This window comes from Bactrocera tryoni, chromosome 1 (genome assembly GCF_016617805.1).
Source record: "Bactrocera tryoni isolate S06 chromosome 1, CSIRO_BtryS06_freeze2, whole genome shotgun sequence".
In the NCBI taxonomy this organism is placed as follows: domain Eukaryota; kingdom Metazoa; phylum Arthropoda; class Insecta; order Diptera; family Tephritidae; genus Bactrocera; species Bactrocera tryoni.
The window spans coordinates 90,345,778-90,368,484 of NC_052499.1; the positions used below are offsets into that span (position 1 = coordinate 90,345,778).

General features: G+C 33.0%; 1 protein-coding gene across 2 annotated transcripts; it reads right to left on the minus strand.

Annotated features, from left to right (window-relative positions):
• Positions 1-13: 13 nt before the first annotated feature.
• Positions 14-9,864, minus strand: LOC120782046 (glutamate receptor ionotropic, kainate 2). 2 transcript variants are annotated; one of them, XM_040114224.1, is made up of 15 exons: positions 9,590-9,864; positions 8,073-8,233; positions 7,793-8,009; positions 6,749-6,939; positions 6,036-6,234; positions 5,804-5,967; positions 3,736-3,966; positions 2,317-2,520; positions 2,145-2,229; positions 1,815-2,091; positions 1,441-1,636; positions 1,111-1,330; positions 848-960; positions 256-405; positions 14-196 (listed from the first exon to the last, which is right to left on the minus strand). In XM_040114224.1, the coding sequence occupies exons 1-15, from the start codon at positions 9,726-9,728 to the stop codon at positions 38-40; spliced, it is 2,706 nt and encodes a 901-aa protein (XP_039970158.1). In that variant the 5' UTR covers positions 9,729-9,864; the 3' UTR covers positions 14-37. The 2 variants fall into 2 exon arrangements, with proteins under 2 accessions (XP_039970158.1, XP_039970201.1); XM_040114267.1 differs by lacking the exon at positions 9,590-9,864 and adding an exon at positions 9,347-9,421.
• Positions 9,865-22,707: the final 12,843 nt, after the last annotated feature.

Genomic DNA, 22,707 nt, shown 5'->3' on the forward strand with positions numbered 1-22,707 from the left:
TAATTTATTCATTAAAATATAAATTATTATAAAGTAATTAATGTTTTAGTGATTTATGGTCTTGTGTAGATGAGACAGATGGAATAGAATCGCGTCCGCAAGAATACATTGAAGCAGTATTTTTAAGAACTCGCGTATAGCTATTAAAATCCAGCGCAAACTTTAATTCTTCTACAAATACTTCTCTCATTGGTAACTGAAACGATCAAAAAATCTTAAAAATTACTGTATTTTATGTTAATTTATTGAACCTACGTTATAATGTCTCGCCTTTGTGTGGATATAATAAAACCAAATAACTATTCCATAAACAAATGCCAGGGCACTTCCTACACCCAAGACTATGTAAATACCTGATAAATTCTCCATTTTTAGCTCGGTGTCTTCACTACGTTGCTTACCGGACTAAATAAAAACATAACCATAGGTATATAAACAAATATAACTTAATTTAATATTTATTATAATATTATATAATTTCATTGTGAAAAATTAAAACGCGATGAGAATCAAACTGACTATATTTGAATAAGTTTTAATCAGCTGAAAAAAAAACAAAGAGTTTGAAAATGTTGCTTGCTTTCTTGTCCCTGTTTCTAATATGAAAAAGGACCGTTAATAATTTTATTATTATGTTAAATTAGGGTTTGTTGTGAAATCAAAGTGCCAATAGGTTGAGAAGATATTAAAGAAGTCTTATAGTCGCAAGTAACGAATGAACAAACAAGTCAAAAATATTCATATATCGATATACGATGTTAAAGATATGGTATGCTTAAGTTAGGAGAATAATATCTACATACATAGATACCTTTGTTATTATGATAAGAAATTGTTTTATACTCACAGAGCAAATACCGGCACCTACTTCATTCCACCATTTATTCTTCATCTTCTCTAATGTGCCCTGTTCTTGCAATTGAAGCAAAGCATTGTTGAATTTGTCGCGGTAAGGCCAGTCTATAATTACATAAACATTGTGAACTTTGATATAAATTATTTAATTATAAAAGATGGCTGATTGTTACACTATTATTAAATAGTCAAAACTTTTGATTAGACGAAATATTATTTATTATGTATATTCATATGATTTCCACATTTTCTTACTTTTCTTCATTGCTATACCATATCCTTTTTCATCCAATGCATTACCAATTTTACTCAAATTGCACATGCGCATTGTGTGATATTCAATTGAAGTGGATTCCATCAAGAACGCATATCCTTTATCTACGCGATTGACACCTTCCGTGTTAGAATCTGTCAAATATTTAGGATTAGCATTCATGAAATTGTTCATTTTAATATAACGAGGATCCTCTGATTTCTAGAATAAAATGAATTTATTAAAAAAGTTAAACGGAAATTAATTTTTTTTTCAGGTGACAATTTATTAACATAAATTGGTATTAATTAGTAACACTATATGATAATTACCTCGAAAAATTCTCTCGTTGAACCGATCTTTTTTGCACCGTATGCTACTTTTTCGTTAACGAGATCTTCTATGGAGTTAATAATGCTAGTTGGATCTTCAATGGTTAAAAAAGCGGCTAAATTTGCAGTGTAAGATGAAACCATAAGCAAAGTGAAAAACCACCAAATAGAAGCTACGGTGCGAGTGGAAATGGCTCTAAAAAGTAAAAAAAAAAAATATTTTTAATATATTTCACGTTAGGTTCCCTCATCTTATATGTAATATGCAGTATGTATCTTAAGAAAATTTTAGTGTAATAATGAGTAAGTAAGTTAATGCTAATTAAGGAATTTAGCCATTCTAACTTAAAATAAAATTCATGTATTTTACTTACTTTGGTTCCATTTCGGAACCTTGTTGCAGTAGAGCGCCAGTAGTAAACCATAAAGAATTTCCTATAGTAAATTGATTTACTAATTGTGATGGTTCTTCAATGCAGGGATGAGGATTATCCCATTCTGAAGGTGAAAGACGTCCCAATATAAAAAAACTGAATGAAACAAAAAGAAAAGAAAGTCCCAAAAGCCACCAAACTCCTTGTGAAAATGGATCCATAAATGTAAAGAATGCTTGCGTGTCTTTTTGTGGCTCTACGTGTATAATTGCTATGCCTAATGATAGTACTGTTATTATCGATTTTTGTTCGTTGTTGGTATAACTTTACCTAAGTTCATGAAGGGTATGGAGAAATCGACACCTTGTTGACGTGCTGCTGTTATTGTCAAATCTGTTATGGCTAAATGTGCTCTCTAGGAATAACAAAATTAACACTTTCGATAACATAAACATTATGTATTCATGTTAAAGAATATCTCTTCATATCTGTTTATACTTACCCCATCAATAATTTCTTTTAACATTCCAGAACCCATATTTGTTGTAGTATTATAAGATCCGTAATCGTTACCGCCATCTTTTAAGATGAAATTAAAACCAAGCTTTTGTGCTAACTCTTTTATAAGATCAACGCCATAACCTTCATATTGGCTATTTCCTTCTAGTTTTTCATAGCTTTCTACTAAGCTAGCGTAGGGTTTGTTCTAATTTGTGTTGAAAAATAAATATGATCGTTCATATACTGTGTATGCTACAAATAATTAATGTTTGTATGTTTATAAAGTAATACATCTAAGGATGTATTAGAACGTGTCAAAATAATAATAATTAAGTTTTAAGTTAAGTCAATTGAGGATATATACATATGTATACTGGCCATCAGAATGGAGGATTTTTTCTAAGTGCTATGATGACTGGGAAATTCGTTGGCATTAGTGTATTGCAGCGGGAGAGGATTACTTTGAAGGAGATGCAATAGACAAAATTCACCTTTCAATTTGATCACAGTAGTACATATACTATAGTTGTCCGATTTCCTTTATTCTCACAATCATTGTTAAACATATGTTTATTAGAAATTGTTCTGCAAAATTAAATACTTTTAACTTATTATTAAAAGGCCGGCAACTGGAAAAAATTAACTCCATTATTCAGTTGTGTGGGAGATATGTGGTATAGTTGTTCGATCTGAATATCAAAATGCACCCATGTATAAAATTTTGTTTGGATATCTCAAAAACTGACAAAGAAATTTCTGTAATCCAAGAAAAATTAACCATTTATAACATCGCTGGCTCGAGACTGATCTCAGACCTGAAGTAAAGTTGTTCAAAATGAACTACAGAATACTTCCCTCATACGCGATTATTTGGCCCCCTGTAAATCAACCCGCTCGAGTATGTATATGGTATATGCGGCCAATTGCTCTTAAAGCTCAATATTCACTCATCTAAAAAAATAACTCTTCAATTTGGAATAGTTTCATCATTGTTAACTGAAGCCTCCGATGAGAAATCCGACAAAACAATAACAATATCTTTGTCATGTTTATTTAAACACATGTTGTTCTAAAGTGTTAGACATTATCCATTCCCTTACCTTAATTTAAATCCATAGGTACATATACAACTCTACTTAAACTCATAATCTTTTAATTGAAGAAAAAAAAAAAATAAATATCCAACACACATCTTACTACCCTAATTAACTATTTGAAGTATAATGAAATAAATAAATATGTGGTTCAAATTATCTACATATTCATATTAGCTTAATTTAGAGTTCACTCATAGTTTAGGTTTAAACTATGATTAAACTAATTAGTTCGTTTTGTAGACAATATTGTACTTATTTTGTTGTCCATATTCCTATCGTTTTGGGTACACTGTATGTATGTATTATATGTATTGTATATTTACCGGGACATTCAGTAATACAACAAATGTTTTATTGGCCAGCGAATTGTCGACATTGTCGATTACAGAATTTGTCTGCGCCACACGCTGTATGGTTAGGTTTGAAATGTCGTCCCAGGTTCCAATTTTTATAATTCCAGATGGTTGTAATTCAATTATATCTAAAGTAAAACCCTTCCGTACATTCCCATCAAAGTATATCGGTCCAGTTAACGTTCTTTTCTGAAGCTTCAGCTTTGGCAAAGAATAAAAAAAAAACATTTGGGTTAGAGACATTGAATTATGAAGAGTTAGTGTTGATGCTGACATTTGAGAGTACACGTAATTGTATAGGCAATAACATTATATTGAACAATTCATTCAAGTGTAGTCATTTCGTATTTATTATTGACTAGAGAACCCGTCCAAGCTTTACTGTGGCTGATATATATGTAGATAGTACTACGAATATTATCTATACGATTTCTAGTCAACTCCTACCTTTAAAATATACGTTTACAAATTTGGCAACTGAGGAACTATTAGTTAATGAGATATCGCATTTTGGTGTTAATAAAGCATTGTTTTTTGTGGGAAAAATAATATGTCGAATTTTGGCTCCGCGCCAGGGAAATTGACCCGTTGCTAAGTTGGAAAGAGGCGAAATGAGCACCGAGGACAATGAATGCAGTGGACGCCCTAAAGAGGCGAAAGCTGTGTACAAAGTTTGTGGCGCGCAAGTTCATAATCTAACTTTCTGAGGAGTGTTTCAGGTGTGATCTATTCTACCACTCCCAATATTTAGCAATTGTATTGTATTAGTTTTGAGGAAGGATCAGTGTGAAATTGTACGCATATAGTTTATCCTTTCCGTTTAAATATTGCACTGCTCTCTGCGATGCTTCGAAGAAATTTGTGTATTTTTTTTTTGTTAGATGTCGCGTTTGGTTTGTTATGAATGCATTTGCGTCCTTCGCCCATAATCTAGGAACCTTGTTCAGAGAATTGGAATAATTAATAATTAAGATATAAAGCTGTAATTTGGTACAGGGGTTCACAGTAGCAAGGGGCACCGGTGGAAATTTTTTTTTTTAAAGTGGGCGTGGATCCGCCCTCTAACAAGTTTAATAAAATTTGCTGAGACAAAATCGTATAAGAATTTCTACCGAAGTGTGAAAATGGATGAAATCGGAGGATAACCCCGCGCACTCTCCATATAACGGTACTGTTAAAAACTAGTGAAATCGCGATAAATCAATAACCAAACGCGACAGATTATATATAATAAACATAAATTTTACCACCGAGACGGCATAAGAGAGTTTTAAAAGAGCCGGTGTGAAAATTGTATAGTTGACTTTTGGTCAAAAATGTCGATCGATGTGTGATATACATATATAACTGATGTAAAGGATAATCCTTCTGTTATAACGGTGTGTCTGTATGTCAAAAATGGGTTGAATCGGACCAATGCTTCCCTTAGCCCCCATATACTTAATATAAAGATTTTCGAAATTCGGGGTGACTTTGTACCGCATACATCGGCCAATATGTGAGCTATCTCAATGAAAATAAGAGAGCGTGTTTTATTTATAATTCGGTTGCACCCGAACGTAGCCCTTCCTTACATGTTCTTATTATTATTCTTTGTGGAAGTAATAAAATTTTCAAATAATTCTTACATGAATTATGATTTGAAATATAATTTTGGTATATATGAATTGTATTCACTTTTAGCATAAAGAGATAAAAAGTATCCTATGTCTGTTCCCTGGTTCTAAGGTACCTCCCCACCAATTTTCAGCCACCGATGTTCAGCCGTTCTTGAATTCTAATTAGCGTAACTAACACGACTATATATAAATAGATTTTTCGAGCAAAATTTAAAAATGTTCATATTATATATACATACATATGTAAATGTGTAATAATAAAAATAATGATTGATATTTCCTGAATTCTCTCTATATTAGACGTTCTCCGTCCCGTGTAAACCGAAAGGGCAACACTGAAGGAAAGATGCCGACAACCGGGAACAAAAATAACATAAGACAAACAAATATAAAAATAAGATAACATTTCAGGCAAATACCGTTCTCATGTAATTTTTAAATGAAGAACCATCATCCAGAACACTTTCACTGCGATCACTACAATTCAAAGGTATATTTCGTACTGTAAGATGTTTTGTAGTTTCCGCAAATAGCTGAACCGAGTCATATGTTAAAGCCATGGAAACAGTTATAGGACAAGATCCTATAATAAAAAAAGTATAATATATTATATGAGTTATACATTATTAAAAACATTCATAAGCAACTTACCATTTCTTAAATCTTCTAACGAAGATTTGTGTCCCATCTTCTCCATAATTTCCTGAATCGCTTTCTGTTCCGGGGAAAACAATCTAAAGCTTGTTATGTTCGCTTCTGTGTATTTATATTCTTCAAGATCAAAAGCGTGGAAATCTAAATTTGCGATAATGTACTTATAGTCCTCATTCATAATGCCAACCTGCTGAGCCTAAAATTTTGAATTATATAAGTACTTATATAATATGTGACAATTTTGAAGGGTACCTCACAAAACATGCTTATGTTTGTAAAATATTAAAAAAAATAAAGAGAATCCCTAAGTTCGAGTGAAACTGAACCTTAATTACACTCTTAATTACAAACTTTTAGAGATATTGGAGTCAGAAATATATGGAGAGTTTTGAAAATTCTATTTGGACAAGTTGAATTTAATTTTTAGGTGAGTATTATTCTAAAAATTGTGATTTATGCACAATTCATAATGCGAGTAGTTGTATAAGTTTCTTAAGATAACAATTAAACACTGTTAGGTGTTTACATGGGCCCTTTAACGAAATATATTTTATACCTAAAACCAATTTAACTTTTGTATTTAAAAGTAAGGATAAAAATTCTTTTTGGTGTAATTGTTTTTTGAATGGACAGACTTTTTTATACTATTATTTCTAGGTTACTTTACGAACGTATAGAGTAGGGTTTCATATTACATTAATTTTACATACCTGTTTTAGAAATTCTGGCATTGTGTCAGAAGAGCCAGTAACGACAATGTGATTATCCCCTAATTTTTTCACCCGTCTCAAAACAGACTTATAATTGTTGTTCATCTCCATGTCATAACGCAAAACCGTTATAGTCGGGCCATTATTGCCATAATATGATAGGAGCCCATTTAGTATATTAAGATACTCAACTTCACAGCGTCAAAAAAATATATATTTATAAACTTCTGTTATTTTATTTTTTTTTATATACCATTCATTAATATAGTTATAAAATAAAACTTCATGGTCTCTCAGAGATTTTAATATTCAATATTAGGTGCCTAATAAGACTAAAGGCTTTTTAAGTAAACAATTATTTACAGAAGTAAGAAAAAGCTAAGTTCGGGTTAGTTCGGACATTTTACACCTTCGCAATTTCCAAAATCTATTTAGAAATTTCTCCTAAAATACGGTATCTGCGTCTCTCCTTTGCCTATTTAGATGAGTTTATATCTCGTATATTTCAATTAAATTAATTGTATATTTTAATTAGCAATATGCCGTTCGGGGTGTATAACGTAATGCCGGCAATAAAAACTCGAAATTTGGGATTCCGACAGTCAAAATACCCACAAATCAAAACACCGACAAATCAAGAAAAAGTGGCGTTGCTCGTTCAAGGCCCTGCGGCCTTCGGCCACGAACACGCTCAGGATCATAACCCGTAGTCAGTAGAATTCTCTTTCTGTGCTAAGAAATAAGGGCAGACAAGGTAAAATATTTTTCACATGTCGGCATTTTGGTTTGTCGGTGTTTTGATTTGTCGGTATTTGGATTTGTCGGAATTTTGAGTTAGCTGCATGATTAAATTTTGTCGGTATTTTGATGTGTCGGCATTTTGAACTTCGGTATTTTAAGTGTATCCCATATCTTTATCTTCTCAGTGCTTGACTAAGTTTTTGGCATTTCTTCGAAAACAGGTTTTGAATGTTATGGAAAAATCCTATAAGGGTCTGCTTTTACACTTTAGACATAATAATTTTGTTACGAAATATCATTTACCAGACTCATATAAAAAAATAAAACGCGACCACTTGTAAGCATCGAGCAAAAAATATAAAGCTTTTGAAAAGTCCAAAGAATGGGGATATAAGTTGAAAGCCTCTGGGTTTTCATTCATTTCTGAAAAGAAATAGGGCACATCCTTTGCATCGCAAATTGTGGTCAAGTGTCTAGCAGTGTGTTTAGAAGAGGGACCAAAAATTCCACCTACACCATTCTGGAATAAAATAACACTTCAGTAAACGAATATAAAAAGAATGATTCAAAGTTTTAAGTTTACCTGTAATAGTTTGCATAATGTGCTATAAGCTTGAAAGGAATCTCCATAATTCACCTCCTCTTTTATAACTTTCAGAGGTATTTTTATTTCGGCATTGGCTACTTCAATTGCATGCTCAAAAATGAGACCCATTTCTGTACTATACTGATCAGTAACTAAACCTAACAAAAAAGGTTATAATATACATTATTTATATATTATCTAACTAATGCGAAAAATAAGAGGAAACATTAAGCAAATGCCTAAGTTCGTAATACTCAACTTTTAATTGGTCATCCTACAGAGTAGTTAATATAAACAAGTAAGGAAGGCCTAAGTTCGGGTATAACCGAACAATTTATACCCTTACAACTTCCAAGGAGTTAAGTCACGGAAATACCTTCAATTGTTGCAAAATTTACCACTCAGTTTAGATAGTTTTAATTACTACTTCTGTTAAGGGGCAGCTTAGAACGGCGTTCCGCTACGGTACGATATTATCACAAATTATTAAAGATTTTAGTTAAGGTTCCTCACATATCATCACCATTATATATGGATTAAACTGAACTGGATGTTTGAAAATCCTGATATTAGTTGTATGTAGGCCAGATCCATCCGATTTTATCCAATCAAATTTATTGAGATAACTCACATATTGGCCGATATATGTATGTGATATAAAGTCAATTGGAAGTTCGAAAATCTTTACATTTGGTATATGTGGGCTACTTTCCACATTCACACGATTCAACCCATTTTTGACATACTGACATACATATTATTATTACGAAAGGATTGCCTCCGAACTTCAAATATACTATATTTCTCACACATTGACCGATATTTTCGGTAAAAATTCCTCCATTGGCACTGGATCTTCGGTATCTGAACGTTATGATACGATTTTGACAATTTTAAGATTTGAGAGGACATATGTATATCAAATGCACTATGTGTGCAAAGTTTTATCCGCTATATTTATTGGGGCTTGATTTGTATACTGAAAAATGAAAGCATTAGATTGAATTGATACAATACTGATCTTCTTAAGATGCCAAGGAACATGTGTACTAAGTTTCATTAAGATGTTTTAATTTTCACTCAGGTTACAGGTAGTTCGGACGGACTGTCAATCCGACTTCAACTCTTCATGATCATTTACGTATATATGTATGGGTATGGTACGTAAATCTATTTCTTTCTCGATTAGTTTTTCGTGTTACAAACAAGCTGAACAAATCTATTATATTCTGTGGGAACATGCAACATGAGCATAAAAATAAATTATTCACTAGAGCGAGTATTCATGGTGCGCTATGTACAGTTCATGCCACCCTAAGTGCACTGTACTGAACATTACTGCCAACCTGAAATTTAGAGAAATATGCATATACGAATGTAATATAAAAGATAATTCAACTTAATTACTAAACACACCCTATTGTACAAATATTTACGCTGTCCATACTCTCATACAGTCTAAAAATAGTAAAGATTTTGTGGTATATTATTATTGTAATATATTTCAACTTTACCTATTTGTATTGTTTTAGATAAACTATATTTATCGTTATCGTATCCCTTTCTACTCCATATTTCGTACTGCGCTTTGGAAAACAAAAAATGTTTACTCAAAAATGCCAAAAGTAAATACATGTTACGTTCTATAATCATCTTTTCTTTATTTTCACTTTTAAAACTATATGTATACGAAAAAGTGATCAGCTACACATGGCGAACTTGTGGCGACTGATTCTGAATTTTTCTTGTTGACTCCAAGAAAGATAGAAACCGAAATGAAAATTGTTTATAATTACAATAAAAGTTTTTCAGCTTGTTTCGTGTATTACTTATCGTATCGCAATCTTGTACTCTATTACTCTGGGTAGTTTTCATAAGTCTGATGAATATCAAACTGATGAGCTTTTCCTCATACCATCTTAAAAAGCTTTTCAAAGTCGTGAACCACATAACTACATAAGTAGTTTCATAGAAATTAATTGAATGTGAGTGTGAGTATTTCCGTTAAACTTCCTGAAGATCTTGAGTTCGATCGGTCAATTTGTATGGCAGCTATACGAGTGGTGTTCAAAAGTAAAGAAAAAAAATTTTAGATAAACTTCTTAAATTCGATTTTGGATATAGCCTTGAATTCTAGGTAGCTTTGTGCTATAGACGTATCAGATCGATATCTCAGAAACTGGGAGAGTCCCTAGTCTAGACGGCCGGGTGGACTAAGTTCACTCAGCTGATCACGCTACACATTTATACTAACATATTTATACTTTAAAAGGTCTCTGACGTTGAGAGAAAGCAATATGGTCTTTTTAATTTCAAAAAGTTTATCTGATTCACTTCATCAAATTTACAGGAATGAGAATTAAAATCATCACATATGCGATGGTTCGTTAAGCTCAAAATTTGATCTACAAGATTACAGAAGTACAGTAAGAGTACATATATGTATATGTAAATATGCATGGTTTCGTTTAACAATATTAAAAGTAGTTCTGAAGTATATTTTACGGGTGTTGGAACTTTATGATTTTGTAATTGATTTGAGAAATGTTTAACTTTAAACAATAATTTTATTTTTTATACATATTTCAACATTTAATTTACAGCATAAAATCAATACGGTGTTTGCTCATTTTACTAAATCTTTATATTATTTCTTCTGATTCCACAGTAATGTCCTAGTTTATGTTGAGGAGTGCTAAGCCGTTCAATCTTTTCTGGAGCATCGTTGTTCTGAGCCAAGTATATGTATATATCGTCACCTGAAATGCAAAATAACGTATCATCAAAAAATTCGAAATTGAGTGTCTTATTGATTACGCTTCACTACTTCAAATTACATAAATAATATTACATATGTTCAACATTTTCACGTTCTGCGGTCAGATATAAACCAGTTTTAACCAATATTAAAATTTTGTTTCACTTATGTTCCATTTTATTTCGTGTTTCATTCTTGGCACTGCAAAATTTCGAAAATGTTGTTACGTTATTTTGCATTTCAGGTGACGATATGTATTATATATGTATATATCCTTATCGCAAGTGCTGAGGGTTTCTAAGGCAAAAAGCATTTGTATTGTCGTAGCCATTTTTTTATTGTTGTTGAAAAAGCGCTATTTCAGCTTTGAGCTTCGTTTTTTGCAGTTCTTTGTTTCCGGGAAAGATTTACCCAAAACGTCTAACTAGGCATTCAATGATTACAGTTAAATCGTTTTCTTCCAATTTTAGGTTAAATTTTGGTAACAGCTGACTCAAATTGAAACTTTCAAGAACTTCATCGGAAAACCGCGTTTTAAAATCTTGCATGACTGTGTCAATGAGTGGAATGTATGCAGAAACCCTGTAAAAGTCTTCACAGCTTTGAGATGGGTGATTGTTTCAATGACTCTGACGACCGCATGTTCTGGGTTTTTTTTCACTTCAACATCTAATTTTCAGCCATCTGTGTAGCATTTGAAAAAAATTCATTAAAGTGATGATCAGCATGTTCAGTGTTGCAACCAATGTTGTTATGACGTTTGATGCTTTCGCAAGGTCGATTGATTCGTTCTGCAGAATCACACAAAGTGGCTGCGTCAATGACAAAACATCACTGAGACAGAAAATTCCAATAATAAATTCGATGTTGCACAGTACTGTGACTAAAATCGACGCTTTTACTGCAATCGTTCTATTCTTCCATTCGCTTATTTCTGGAAGGGTGACTGTGAGTTCATGTACCCACTTTGTCTCACATAGCTGCACAATTTTTTTGCTCAAGAATTGAGCTAAAACAGTGTAACGTTTCGGTTTTGAAACTTGGAAAAATGTTGTAACTTCTCTGAATATTTCAGATATCTTTCCAATCAAAGCAATTTGAACGGATTTCGAAATGTTGGTGTTCAATTTATGGGAAAAACATGGTATCATGGTTTGCTTTCGTCTCCCTCAGTTCCTCATCCGAAATCCATCAGGAAACATTTTATTAGTATTTGGCATATTCATGTATGTATATAGCATTGGCAAAAATAGATAAAATCGGGTCGATAATACCCACATCTCCCATATACTACATATGTATAATAAAATTATCAGTTATATCCAAACTTAACTAGTTAGCCCTTCCTTACTTATTCATACCTGCACTTTACCGATTAGAAATTATCGCACATATCTATTATTAGTGCAACTCATTTTTATAAACAACTTGCCAAACCCTCGGCTTCACTCGTTCCTTCTTGTCAAGAATATCATTAGTCATGGTAACAATATAATGCAATAGTTAAATTTTTTATTGGCTTCGCGAGTCACTTAGGGAATAGTACATACATAACAAGTAAGGAAGGGCTAAGTTCGGGTGTCACCGAACATTTTATACTCTCGCATGATAAAGTGATAATCGAGATTTCATTATCCATCATTTACATATTTTTAAATATTATATATATTATATATTAAATACCGTATTTGTGTAAAGTTTTATTCCGCTATCATCATTGGTTCCTAATGTATGTATATAGTATATTATACAGATAATGCATCAGATGGAATTCAAAATAGCGTTATATTGGAAGAAGGCGTGGTTGTGAACCGATTTCACCCATATTTCGTACATGTCACGCCACGCCCATTTTCAATTTAAAAAAAAAGCCTGGGTGCAGCTTCCTTCTGCCATTTCTTTCGTAAAATTTAGTGTTTCTGACGTTTTTTGTTAGTGGGTTAACGCACTTTTAGTGATTTTCAACACAAACACACTGTTCTGGAGTTTGTAATTCATATTTTCAATAGTTATTTTTTCTTCTTTTAACAAATCAAAAAATATGCCCGCGCTTAATAGTAAATCAATTTTACCTGGAATATTAAATGAAGGGTCTGCTAGTTTCATATTCTCTAGAATTTTTTTAACTTTAATGAATTTTGTGGGAGCATGAGACACAATATTTTGTACCACAATGGTGTCTAAATTTGTCTCGAAAGGTTATATTATTGATTTTAATTGAAGACTAACTCTTTCCTTTGTATTTGTCTTGTTTTGTCCAACTCCTTCAGTTCTTTGGTTATAAGGTGAACTTGAGACCCATTATCTAATAAGGCCTTTATTATTCTCACAGTTTTAGTATTTTAAATCACTGTGCTTTTTGCTTTAAAGGATTTGTCTTTGTGGAGCCATAAATGATGGTTTCCTTTACAGGTGAGGCAACTTTCGCCTTTACATTCTTTTATATTGTGTCCTTTTTAAGACATTTGGTGCATAATTTGTTTTTCATTACTGCATTCCATTTGACCTGCATAGAAAGAGCTTTAAATTTATAACAATAAAATATATTGTGTTGATTATTACATCCCATTATGCATTTAAATTCTGCATTTTGAAATATTGGTGATGTTTTTGAAGCTTGTGCTGCTTCTAGTGCATTCCCTTCATGATTCAGAAACGACTGTAGTGAATTTAAGGTAGGTATTTCCTTGGGGTTTTTAAGGGAATTTTCATACCTAAGTCTAAAATTGTTGTCTAATTTTTGCACAAGCGTATAGTTTAATAAAGCTTGTACCAAATTATCTGCAGACAAACTGAGGCTTTCCAATGCTTGTGTACTTTCAGAAATTTTTTCTTGAAATTTTCGCACACTAAAAGCACTCTCAGTCACTACTGGAGCATCTAAAATTTGTTTGAAATAAGTATTTGCTAGTAACCTTTTATTAGTAAATTTTTCATTAAGAAGGTTCCAGGAAACTGAAAAATTTGTCGAGGTTGAAAGCAGATTTGCAAAACAACTTGCAGCCGATCCTCTTAATTTAGTTTTTAAAATACACATTTTATACGTGGCTGAAACATTTTGAGAGACTACGAGTTGCTCAAACAATTCTTTAAAAGTTTGCCACTGAGCGTAACCTAAAAATGGGAATGTCAACCAGCGGCAACGTAAAATGGCAGCATTTTTTTTAATAGATTTTAATTTGAGTTTGTAAACTCAATTTCTTAAATCCTAGAATTTACTTGTTAACTCTTTATCTTCGTGTTGGCTAATAAATTCAAGCACAGTATCACGAGTTTTTTCTATTAGTCTTTATGCTGTCTATGTAGAAAGCATATTTCGTTTATTTCGCAGTCTTCAATATTTTGTCCTAATTCTGTTAATAAGAATTGAAAGTCTGAGAACTAAACCAGGATTTGGAAGACATTCCATTTTCCTGGGAGCACTATTTTCCTGAATTATAGCTATCAATTCGCTTAATTTGGCATACGCTGTCAAATAAAGCGTACCTACCGTCCCTTCAACATCATTTTTAAAACAATCTTTTTTATTTTTGGTATCTTTTGACAATTCTAATAGTTCCGTTGAAGTTCTGACCATTTTTTGTCAAAACTATTTTGGAGTTTCTCTAAATTTCTAATTCTACATTTATATCCATACTCATGGATTAAAAATGAAGTTTTTGCAGTTCTTCTGCTAATTTTATTTGACTCTCCACTTTCTCCCAAAAACAAAATTGTTTATAAGATAATAAAACAGTTAAGTAATAATTAAAAATATTCTTACCTGTGCGGATGTAATTTGGTTTTTGTTATGGAATTTGGTTTTAAATTTTTTTGTTTATTGTTATTTATTATTAAATAATTTTTTGTTTGTAATTTATTATATGTATATAAACCTTTTTTTTGTTTTTTGCACACACTTTTTTAGTTTCACTTCACTCGCGTGTTTTAAAAACTTCGGAGTCACCAAAAATGTTAAATAAAAACGACGTTAAGCTCATGTATAAAATAGTACTCAACTCTGGTTGCCCAGAGCTCCTTTATTTATTAAATTTCTTATCCTAATTCATGTATGCACCACATGCAGAGTTAATACACATACCTTAATACTAATCTACTGTACATACCAGCAATATGTACACATATGTATCTTAAACATAAATGTTCCCAACGGCATACACAAGTATTTCTTATCTATTATTATTTTAGGATCATTTGCAATCCTTTACATTGCATACATTAAATACTACAGTCTTTAATCAATATACCCGAAATGAACATTTATTACACTGTTGATAGAAATGGGTATTTGTAAATATGTACATATCTACGTTTGAGACTAGATTCGTATGCGCTGGCGATAATGAACATAAATATTTGTAACATGATATCTGTTTCTTTACAGATCTACAAAAATATCTTATTTACAATTGTAGCCGCTAAGAACTGTTCAGAAATCTGAACAATCGGCGTACGCCAGTAGTTGTCCACTCTTGTAGAAGATTCTTTATTAAGATCTGTAGCTCACATTTTTTCTCCAGCAGTAGATTTTAGAAGTCGCCTTGTCTGCAACCTTGTTTAGTATCGAACGGCTCATCGCTCTTTTGCCTTTTCCGAAAACCAATGGTTTCGTTTACACGTAAAAAGCTTGAAATGCCGTCATACAGTTCTCTTATATCGAGTTGCCGATGAGTTCTCTCAGAGAGTAGGAGTGTAAGTCGAGTGGAAAACCGTTCGGCAGTCTGTCGTGCTTGCAGCTTATCGACGTCGAACCTCCTTTGTGTTTGTTGCCGTGCGCTTTTTGGTGCACAGAGTCGGGCTCGTATCTTCGTTGCAACAAGATAGTGGTCCGAGTCAATGCTAGGACATCAGAGCGTAGACAGAGAGTAAAACACTGGAAACGTGTGGCTTTTCGATCCGGAGACAGGTAGCTTGATGAATTTTCCTGTGCTACAGATAACCATATTTCGCGCCCCGGCGAAGTCGATCAGGCTCAACACATTTGCCGACCATTGTGCCAAGCACCTACTCGTCTCAGTTCATACAAACCGTTTGCATACTTTGGAGTCCTATTACAACCAAAAGTGCAACTGCGCTAAACGCGCATCCGCTAAATTCTTAAGTGAGCGAAACACGCGCAACCATGTCTTCTCCCCCAAAACCAAATAGCTGCAGGTGAGCGCTACACGCGCAAACCCTTTTAGCTGACCAAGCATCTTTGGTCACGTAGGCCGGCTCAAGCATAGGTTAGATTATAAACCTTAAAGTTAAGTGTAGTTAGTTTTTTTAATAAAGCTCAACAGAAGCACATAGTGCTGCTTATAAAAACGCATTGTTTTATTTTTATGTGGCGCCCGAGCAGGGACCGTGAGGAAAAAATAATAATATTTTTATACTCGCGGACGAAACCTAAATAACATTTCGTACTCGGCCCCTTAGTACCTTTCGGAAAAAGGACGGCAGTATCAACCCAGCCGAACGAAAAGCATAAGCTAAATACAAATACATTGAACAAAAAGTGCGTGACGGGGAAATTTAGAATAAATTAAACAAGTGTAAAATAATACAACTATAAAAGGAAAGATTTAAATTAATTCATCAAATACAACCAATACAACAAATACAACTCCTAGAGGAAAGATTTAAGTTAATTCCTCAAATACAACCAATACAACAAATACAACTACTAGAAGAAAGATTTAAACTAATTCAGCAAATACAACAAATACAACTACAAGAGGAAAGATTTAAATTAATTCATCAAATAGAACCAATACAACAAATACCACTACGAGAGGAGAAATCTAAATTAATCACACAAAGGAGGAAACATTATCAACACAGGAAAATGCAAATGATATTTATGTAAGTTTGATATTAAGATTATTAGTAAGTAAGGTTATGTGAAAGGAATAATTATTGTTATAACATAAGGAAAGTTAACACTGTTAAAAAAAAAAAAAAAAAAAAAAAATTAATTTAAATAATCAGAAACAAGTGAACATGAGTCAGGAAGAACAAATAGCATCGACATTGTCGAGATTAAATCTGCACTCATCCAGCACTAACGTTTCCCCTCCTAACATCCCTTCCACTTTCACTCCTAATCAAAAAAGAGAACTCGTTTCGTTAATATCGGAAACAGTTTCGACCATATTACACCCACAAATCGAAGAAGAAGTTGAACATCCTGTAGATTTTAGCATTAATGTGGACGCTTCCGAAAGAGTTCCGGATGTGGTAAAATGTTTAAGAGAATTTTCGGGTAAAAACGGAGAATTCAGTTCATGGCGGAAATCGGTAGATAGAATATTATTAATGTACGGACAGAATAAGAACACCCCAAAATATTTTGCTATCCTGCATACAATAAGACACAAGATAGTTGGCGAAGCTGACACGGCCCTTGAGTCTTACCACACCCCATTAAATTGGGGTAAGATAAAAAAATGTCTGATGTTACATTACTCAGACAAGAGAGACGTTAGCACGTTGGAATATCAAATGACAACACTTGCACAACGGGGTAGCACTGTTGAAGAATTTTCTCAACAAGTTTATCAATATCTCCCGCTTATCCTAGACAAAATCGATTGCCTGGAGTTAGGTGAAGAAGCTTTGTATGCCATGACAACGACATATAGAGAAAAGGCACTCGACACATTTATAAGAGGTCTGAACGGTAACTTACCCAGTCTGTTAAGTGTAAAGGAGCCAACCAGTTTACCACAGGCTCTCAATATGTGTCTCAAATTAGGCAACATGAATTACAGGACGAACCATACAAATAGTATCAGTCGCTTGCCGACCAATACCAAACCTATTAGCCACAATCAACCCATTAGCCACAATCAACCAAGGTCATACTCATTCAAACCCCAAGTAAGACCCTTTTACCCAGAACTTACAAATGTTCACAACCAATCCCTTAGACCAAATTCGTATCAACAGTACGGACAAAACCGACACTACGTCACAGTGCAACCAAACTTTAGACCACCTCTTCCTCCAAAACCTCCTACACCAATGGAAGTTTATCGCTCTGTTCAAACGAAGCAAATAAATTATCAGAATAGGCCTCAGTATCAACAAAATCAAACATTTTATAATAGGCAGCAAACATTCAGTAACAAACCACAAGCATTTAGTAATGGACCAGCGCAGGCTAATAATAATCAAGCTAGTAAGAGACCACCATCACAGATAATACAGACTCCTAATAAAATGCAACGGATCTACAATACTGAAGTTACAGAAACTGACCCAATAGAATACAATAATGAAATATTAGAATATCCTGAAGGGTACTACGAGTCTTCACAGGACTACCAACCCGAATACAACGAAGAACAAGAAGAGATCGAAGCAACCCCTAGTGACAATATCAATTTTTTAGACTAAACTCCTCATTGCCATACTATGTTTTGGACTTCCATTCGGCTTAAGAAATGCGCCTGCCATTTTCCAACGCACTTTGGATGATGTGCTACGGAAACACATCGGCGTTCGGTGCTACGTTTATGTTGACGACATAATTATCTTTAGCAAAAGTAAAGAAGATCATTTTAGAAATCTTGCAATTATATTTGACACTCTCGAAAAAGCGCATTTAAAGGTACAGTTCGATAAATGTGAATTTATCAAAAAGGATATCGAGTTCCTCGGTATAATAGTTGGCCAAAATGGAATTCGCACTACACAAAAAAAGATAGAAGCTATAATAAATTTTCCACGGCCCAAAACTGTCCATGATTTACGCTCCTTTTTAGGAATGACCGGACATTATCGCAGATTTATAAAGGCGTACTGCACAAATTGCAAAACCCCTGACTGAAATACTGAGAGGAGAGCTTGGAAGAGTTTCCAAGAATCAGTCTAAAAGGACACTTTTAAATCTAACAGCACAACAAGTAGAAGCTTTTAAAGACCTGAAAAATTGCTTGACGTCAGACGATGTTATACTTCACTATCCAGATTTCGAAAAATCTTTTGAGCTTACCACGTATGCTTCAAATTACGCTCTAGGAGCCGTACTTTCCCAAGACGGTAGGCCAATATCCTTTCTGTCAAGAACTCTAAGCAGAGCAGAGGAAACTTTTGCCGCCAATGAAAAAGAAATGTTGGCAATAATTTGGGCACTACAGTCCCTGAAATGCTTCCTATACGGATCAAAAAAGGTTAAGATTTACACTGATCACCAACCATTGACCTTTGCTCTCAGCAACAAAAATACTAATGCAAAAATGAAGAGATGGAAGGCACAATTGGAAGAATATAACCACGAAATCATTTATAAACCAGGCAACACAAACATTGTCGCAGACCTACTCTCACGACCACCAATCGCTAACTTAAATTCAATGACTGTCCACAGTATTGACAGCTCTTCCGAAAATTTAATTTCTTCAGTAGAAATACCCATTAACGTCTTCAAGAACCAATATTCGAAATAGTTTTCCCTACGTACCATAGGCACTTAATAACTGAAACAACCTACAATGAAGAATCGCTAAAATCGCTTTTAAAGAAATATCTTAATCCATCGGTAATCAATGGTATAAAAACCACAGAGCACATTATGCTAAAAATCCAATCAATCTACCCTCTACATTTCGCAAATTACAAAATTCGTTTCACACAAATAGTAGTTGAAGATATTACTCAGACCGAGGCCCAAGATAAAATAATAATCGAGGAACATAATCGTGCTCACAGAAACGAAAAAGAAAATAAGCTACAGATTTTGGAAAAATATTATTTCCCCGCTATGTCGAAAAAAATAAAAAAAAATAACAAAATTATGCAAAGTTTGTAAAGAAAATAAATATGATCGCCACCCAAACAATGTAAAATTAGGAGCTACACCCTTACCAGAATATTCAGGGCATACTATTCACATAGACATTTTCTCAACAGACAAACATAAAGTACTGACTTCTATTGACAAGTTTTCCAAATTAGCCATTATAAAGAAAATAGACGGGAAAAGTATAGACAGTAAAAAAACCCTTAAGAGAAATAATATTTTATTTTGGAATTCCGATGGCTATAGTTTTCGATAACGAAAGGACATTTAATTCTCAACCAATAAAATTCATGTTAGAAAACGAATTCAATATAAAAATATTCACTGCACCACCCTATAAAAGCGAGGTGAATGGACAAATAGAACGGTTCCATTCAACAATATCAGAAATTATGAGATGCTTAAAACAGGAACACTCTGATAAAAATTTCGACGAATTAATGGAATGGTCTGTAAACGAATACAACCATTCTGTTCATTCTGTTACAGGAAAAAACCTGTTGACATATTCTTCGGTAGACCTACCTCAAATGCCATTAACAGAGAAGAAACTATGAAAAAGGTTCTAGAAAAATTAAAAGAGAAACAGGAAAAGGACCTGTAATATCATAACAAATATAGAAAGGAAACTATTGACTATAGAACAGGAGACAAAATTTTTGTTAAACAGAATAAAAGATTAGGAACAAAACTTTCAAAAAGGTACAAAGAGGAAAGAGTTAAGGAAAACAGACATTCCGCTGTAAAAACAGAATCAGGCAAAATAGTTCACAAGGACCGCATACGAAACTAACTCAGAACATTTTTATTATTTTTAGATCTCTCTTTTTCCTGAACTTTATTTTAAGCGATGGTTGGTTGAGGTGTTAGATTACACTCAGTCAGAAATCGTAATGATGGAGGAAGGAATTGGCAAAATTCAAACAGGAACATACCGGATTATCCACATGACAAACATAACAGAATACTCTACAATATTACGGGAACTGAACAGAAACTTCATACGAAACATTCCAGCTAACAACCCTCTTTACCCATTTATAACAGACGAAATCAGTAATATCAACATAACAATTAATAACATTTTACCTAAATACAAAAACAAAAGATCACTAGACTACATAGGATCAGCCTGGAAATGGATAGCTGGCAACCCCGACCATGACGATTTAATAGCCATCAACAGCAAATTTAAAGAAGTAATCGAGAATAACAACCAACAATTAATAATCAACAAAAACATTTTAGAAAGAATAAACAATATAACAGAAATTAGCAACTCACTAATAAAGTCTCTAGGAAGTAGTAACGAATTTCAAACCGCCCTAATACTTAAATATAAATTTAAAATTGACATAATCAAAGATGAGTTAGATATTAAAAGAGCAATTCATTTAACTAAAGCGAACATTATTAACTCAGTTATTATTAACAATCAAGAAGCGCATAGAATAAATAAAATTTGTATCGAAGAGAATCTGCAATTTGGTTCGTTAGAAGAATCTCTGAATTTTGCAGATGTTCAAATTGCTGTAAAACAAAACTTACTAATTTATATGATAAAAATACCGAAAACCGGTAAAGAAATTTGCAAATCTATTATAATTAAGCCTTTAAGTAAAAACGAAACTATTTTAAAGATAAATTTTGAAAAAATACTGAAGTATAATGAAGAATATTATGGTATAGAAAAAGATTGTAAAATAATAAATGAAATACAAATTTGCAAACAAACCCAAATTGTTAATTTGGAAAACGAAAATTGAATAAAAAATTTAATAAGGAATAAACCATATAAGTGCACCGTAACAAATACGGAACATGTTAAAAATATTGTAGAAATAAATAATGGATTGATACTTTTAAATAATTTCGAAGGAAATATTACTGCAAATAATAATACTAGAAAATTAAGAGGATCATATTTGATAAGAATCTTTAATGAAACTATAAGAATAAATAACATGAATTTTACAACTTTAGAACAACATAGCTTGAGACCACTGCCTGCTTTAATCCAACATTCAAACTCAAATTCAGAGTTCGAGGAAGTTCTATCCTTAAAACTTATGAAAGAGCTTAATATAAAAAACATTAAAAAAATAAGTTCTCTGAATCTTTTAGTGAAATCCAGTTTATTCACTCAATTTTCAGATGTAAAAGGCGCGTAAAGCCTGAAATAATTATTAGCAAACCGGAATCATTTCAAATGCCAGTAATTAAAAGGACGCAGCATAGAAGTCTTAACGACATCCCATTTTTTTAATTAATCAAGCGGGGACGCTTGATATTTCGGAGGGAGGAGTTAACACAATATTTTATGAACTTCTACATAAATTCCATTCCCACATTATATGCTAGAAACATACAAACCGTTTGCATACTTTGGAGTCCTATTACAACCAAAAGTGCAACTGCGCTAAACGCGCATCCGCTAAATTCTTAAGTGAGCGAAACACGCGCAACCATGTCTTCTCCCCCAAAACCAAATAGCTGCAGGTGAGCGCTACACGCGCAAACCCTTTTAGCTGACCAAGCATCTTTGGTCACGTAGGCCGGCTCAAGCATAGGTTAGATTATAAACCTTAAAGTTAAGTGTAGTTAGTTTTTTAATAAAGCTCAACAGAAGCACATAGTGCTGCTTATAAAAACGCATTGTTTTATTTTTTATGTTATATAATAGCAATTCGGGGATAATCCTTCTTTGACATTGGTGTGCCTGTATGTCAAAAATGCATTGAATCGAACCAATACTGCCTTTAATTGTATGTACCTAATATAAAGATTTTCGAACTTCGGATTTTTGAATATCCGGCCCACTTTGTTTTTGTTATATATACGATTAACTGTTAATTTTTCGTTTAAAAACTGCAATTTTTTAATGTAATCTAAGAAAAAGCAGCGCGTTCAAAAATATTTGTTTTTTTTTTTCTTTTGAATGTTTGCAAATTAACATATGTACATATGTATGTTCAATTGTCGTCGTTAACGCTTATAATTCGGCCAGATTCGATCTGATTGATTTGTCACGTTGTGCCGTAAAATAAGAGAAATGAGTGCTCAGTATAAGAAACGTTTAAAAGTAGTCT